The sequence below is a fragment of the Saccostrea cucullata genome, unplaced genomic scaffold, assembly GCF_032062105.1.
Source record: "Saccostrea cucullata isolate Sc308-1 unplaced genomic scaffold, CSIRO_AGI_Scuc_v1 ctg21413, whole genome shotgun sequence".
NCBI classification, from domain to species: Eukaryota; Metazoa; Mollusca; class Bivalvia; order Ostreida; family Ostreidae; genus Saccostrea; species Saccostrea cuccullata.
The window spans coordinates 1-5,482 of NW_026935825.1; the positions used below are offsets into that span (position 1 = coordinate 1).

The window sequence follows — 5,482 nt, forward strand, 5'->3', positions numbered from 1 at the left end:
TTATTCTAAATATTTTGTACAGCGTGTTTTCTATGTTGGTTACATGTATATATTTGAATCAATTTTATGATCTATTTTGTTAAACGCAATCAAAAAGATTAATTATATTTTGTTTTTATTACATATTGTTTTATTACATTTTGCGTTGTCTTCAGTGCAAAAATAAAATAACGCAAAATGTAACAACAAAAAACAATTTATTACATTTTGCGTTGATCTCGACGCAAAATGTAATAAGCAAAATGTAATAATCTAGGTTTATTACATTTTGCGTTGTTATTACATTTTGCGCTGTAACAGACCATATTACAATAATAGAGGATCATATATAAAATATACAATGTGACAATTTTATTCTTTATTCTATCTTTCATTTTTTCTATTGATAATAATTCAAAACATTTTTGAAATACTTTTATAACCTTAGGAACCAGAGTTGACTCCCTTGATTATGTTTATTTCATTGAATATTATAAGAATTCTGTCTTTATAGATAAAGATTATCATCAAAACATGAAGAGCAATGTTTAATTGTTTTCAAAATGAGAGAATCAATCGTTGAAGTCATATTAAAGTCCTTTATATTTATTAATTTTTTTTGGAAATATTTCTTTACGTTAAAATTACATTTACCATTACTAAGCCTTGGAAAAATAATTAACATGACAAAAGTTAAGACATGCTATTGGGATACTAGTATTCATATCTGATATGCCTCGGCGCTTTTAATATGTTTCTTGATTAAATGGCAAGTTAATTCCCAAAGCAGCAAGAAATATCACTGTTAACCACTATTATTATCATTTCATCTTAAAACAGAGGATCCAACAACATCGCTATCACCAACGTCAGAATCAGCCACAACATCAACAACAGTAACCACAAATGTTATCCCTAGTTCCACGGTGACGTCAGTGGAAGACCAAACACCAACCGGTACGGGAGGAGAAAATACAATACGTTTTGTTATAAGTAAAAGAAATGTATATTAAATATCTAATCGCAATTTGGGAATGCTTGAAATTTGTGAATAATTATAATTATATTTACATTTGCAAATGTTTTCCTCTATATAACACAACTGAAACAATGCGTATCTATAACTGTATAAATACAGGTACAGGGTCAAGAGGTCATAGATGTTCGTATGGATAAACGTTCGACGTAATTTCTCTGTGACGTCATAAAGGATCGATGCGCGTTCAGTGGATTACATACGTGCCGTTTGGTTTAAAAAATAACGCATTTCACACGTTAAAAGTCACAATCAGGCAATTACATGTATAAAGTATGAATAATTCACAAATGTAAATATAAGTAATAAGGTACCATTTTAAAACATCTATCGGGTTTAAAAATTATACCTTATTTCTTAAATGAATTTGCTTTGATGATACTACTTATCCTAATAACACAATAATTTACAATAATAATGCAAATACTTTATTTCACCAATATAACTGTTAAGTCCTGCCATGTTTACTGATTAGGCTCACTGTAGTCGACAATTCCGCTAACCAGTGTTATTGGCTTTTTTGAAGGTTTAAGTGGTCAATATATAGGTAAAGACAGTATAATACAAGAAATTAGTAAAAATAATTGATTAAACGGATTTCATGAGCAAAAACTGTATTTTCTGTAAAAAATTTTTATGATTAAAATTGGCCATATTTAAAGAAAAAAAATTAAAAATAGATGATATTTTTTCTTCGCCGAAATACAACTTCAAAACTTAAAAATTACAAATCAAATACTGAAACCATGTTGATTTATTTCGTTCAGTAACAGTTTTTGTTTATTATTGTAGCTTGATATCATTTTTTCTTCGTCGATGTACTACTACAAAACAGTTAAAAATTACAAGTCAAATACTAAACCATGTTGATTTCTTTTCCTTCAGTACCAGTTTTTTTTTTACTTCGTAGTTATGTGCCCCTGTTCCTGTGACTACATGGACAAAATCGTGTACTGGAGAAATGAGACAAACCAGCTGAGACAATACTATGAACTGAGTGAAAGGTTGGCTCAACTCAAGCGTCTCCTCAGCGTCAACACAAAGAATCTCTCCTCCACAGTGAACAAGAAGATCAGCGCTGACGACGAGCGGCCGTCAGCCTCCGTGACAGGTTACGTGGGAGTCGTCTTTATAGCCTTATTTCTTGTTGGAATGGCCCTGGCTGATGCTCCTGTATTGATTCGGCAGACTTCTAAACTCCTCAAAGACATCAGAAAACTGTGTGCTCGAAAATGAGTTACACTGCTCTGTCCTTTTTATCAAATTACAAAAAGATGTTAATGAGAAACAAGACTTTCTGATAAACGTGATGACTTCGACTTTCCTATGGTCAAATTCCCTTCCCTTTGTAGTAATACATCTTGATCACTTTAATATAGGGTTTATAACAGTTTTTAAGACGAGGCAAGTTATTAACAAACAAGTTGATGAATCAAAAATATTGTTTAAAGACATTATTTTGCAAGGTCTATGATCGATAGGATGACCTCGTCGCAAATACAATCTAATATATAGTCGAATGCTGGCTGACGTTTCCATACTTCAGTGTAATTGTTATACTATTATTTTCACACTGAATTGTCCAGGGACGTTTCCGTTTTCTCGTCAAGGCAATTAAGGCTGTTTAAAGTTAATTCTACGTTTAACGTCACATCTAAAGTTCAAAACCTACGAGGGAGGGAGGAAAAAAATAAACAAACAAAATTTTCAAACAATTGTGAATTTATTCAAACTAAACTATTCACTACATTAAAAACATTACAATTAAGTAATAAGAGCATTTAATTGATATGACACCTAAGATTAATTTCCACAGCAGATTTTTTTCTTAGTATGTAAATCAGATAGAGTCCTATTGTTAGCAAACAATGTATTCTAAGACTGAATGTGCAGGAAAGTGACTTTTATCTAGGCCTCAATTGTCCTTTGGATTTATATTGCCACACGTCCATGGTGCCCTGGAGGCAAATGCTTCTTATGGGAATAGTTGATCAATATCTACAATTAAAATTATTGATGACAATATTTAAGACTGTTCGTGTTGAAATATCTCAAATTGAATTATGTCGTATTTTTTCTTAGTACTAGATCTACTAGCATTAAGTTTTGAAAGTGTGAATACTAATATCTGGACCATAATGATAGCTGTTAGATTATTTTTACATTGTAATACCTTGAATTCCACACTAAGGACAGGATTCTTCACATCTTGGAATACCCCAACTTCTTTCCTTACTCTCCTTCACTTGAAAGGCCCTATCTTTAGTAAGCTTCTCCCTGCTCAATTGGTTAAGACAAGTATTTTTTTTTTCCAAAAATTGTAGTTATTTGTAGGTACATGAATTATGAAGAAATCAATTACTTTACTCATTACTGTTCCTTTCGATTTTTACAGAAATATTTTTAATATGAAACATATCAAATAAGATTTGAATGATGCTTTTCACTGTATATAGATATTGGTTTTTTGATACACTTTCCAATAGGTAAAAAAGTTTTTCGATTCTCTCCAAAATACAATGAAAAGTTCAGCCAATAGAACCACGAACTGAGAGTCTGTCACTGTCAGTTTGAACGTGTGATTCGAAGACTGACAAAAAATCAACAAACTAGACTTTGTCATTAACTTCAATCATAAAATCATCTATTTTTTACTTACATTTATGGTCCCAAACTCTTTAATTCACTAGTTTTCTTTAAGGACAGACGAGACGTTCCTTAATAATAGATAAATTTTTTTAAGAGTTTGTCATTGAAGTATTGCTACTTAAACATGTTTAATTTACTCACAAAAAATCGAGGTACCTTACCAGGCATTTCTGCAAGATACCAGGGGTAGTTTTTCTTATATAATCCTTTGGGGAAAATAAATAATTTTCTAATTTCAAATGTTTAAGCATTTGGATCTTTTAAAAACGTTTAGAAACTGGTCTAGAAATCAGAATGTTATTAAAATTTTGAACATTTTTCATACATTACGAAGATATACAAAACAGATTTTGAGGAACATCTCGTCTGACCTTAATAAGACACCACTGCCTTTATCAAAGCACATTTTCTGTCACTACGGGAAGCAGAATTCAGTCGCTAATTGTAGAACCAAACCGGAACAGACATACGGAATTCCGAATTGTTTGTTTTTTTCAAAGACGAATTTCTCATAAACCTACGCGCGCGGGTGACGTTAAACGTAGTTTTAATTTTAAACAGCCTAAATAGGAAGCTCACAGTGGATGTGACCACTTGATAGAGAATGCTTACTCCTTCATGGAACCTGATCTCACCTCTGAAAGTTTAAGAGGTCTATGTTTGTTCTCCTCTTCATTGGTATTGATATGATAGACTTTGAAGCTGTATTATTGTTCTTTATCACATGAATATTTCATTTTTCGTCGTATTAACGTTATTCTGAGAAGTTTTTACAAGCAGTTCTAAGTTTTTCCGTTATCATTTACTCTTAATCTTTAACATGAAGGAAAGATACCTGGCAAGTATTAACCGAGCAAGAAAAAAATGTTTTAGTGTTCCATTAACAGATAATTACATTCCAACAACCAAGCTTTATGAACAGTCTCGTTTAAACTCATCATTTCCTATGATGTCGGTCAAAAGCTCTACAGAGCTTATGTTTATGTTGTAAAATCCGACTCTAAATAAAATTTTCTGATTCTGATGATGATACACTGACACTGTCAGAAAATGCAATCTACCATTAAATCAAATGCTGACAGACATTTTCATACTAATTTTAGACTGTAACATACTCGTATACATGAACCATATTGTCAACGGATTTTTCCTTTATTTCTCGATCTTGACAAAGAGCACACGGCGGGTGTGACCGGTTAGCAGGGGATGCTCACTCATGAATGACACCTAATTCCATCTCTGATGTGTTAGAGGGCCGTGATTGCTCTGCTCCTGAATTGTATTGTTTTCAAATTAATGTTTCAGCTTGGATATTGTTCGTTATCTCCATATACGTATAGTGACTGTTGTATACAGGATATAAAGCTTTTTGAAAGTGAGTGTTACTAAAATGGCATATGTTTGGATATCACGATACACTGTACATATATTACTCTGAGAATTGAAATTGCGAGGTTTTAATTGTTGGGAAAGGTTTATTGAAGAATAGAATAGAAGTCTCTAAAATTTTATTGTGAATATAGCTCTTTGTATTTGTATTATAGAGTATTACAACTTCAGTTTCTCTGCACAAAAAATAATAATATTGAAGATTTGTTATTTCTATACTTCTATAGAATTTGTACTTGTATTGTCTAATACTTGATACATTTTAAAGAAGAACTGTTTGAATTTCAGAAACATCGATTCTCGGACTCCTTTATGATTTTTTTATACATTCAGGGGATATTTTCACCACTTTCAGTGATTTTATAAAGAATAGCACAATATATAAATACATTTTTTGTTAATCATCGTTCATCTTCAGGTAGCGCAGGT

At 31.6% G+C, this 5,482-nt stretch overlaps 1 protein-coding gene across 1 annotated transcript; it reads left to right on the forward strand.

The window, feature by feature from the left end:
- Nucleotides 1–819: 819 nt before the first annotated feature.
- Nucleotides 820–2,595, forward strand: LOC134243853 (uncharacterized; the record flags this gene model as incomplete). The annotated part of the gene is made up of 2 exons (XM_062726080.1): nt 820–936; nt 1,926–2,595. Coding segments are annotated over 2 exons (443 nt in total), but the record flags the coding sequence as incomplete, so codon positions are not given.
- Between the last annotated feature and the right edge of the window lie 2,887 nt (nt 2,596–5,482).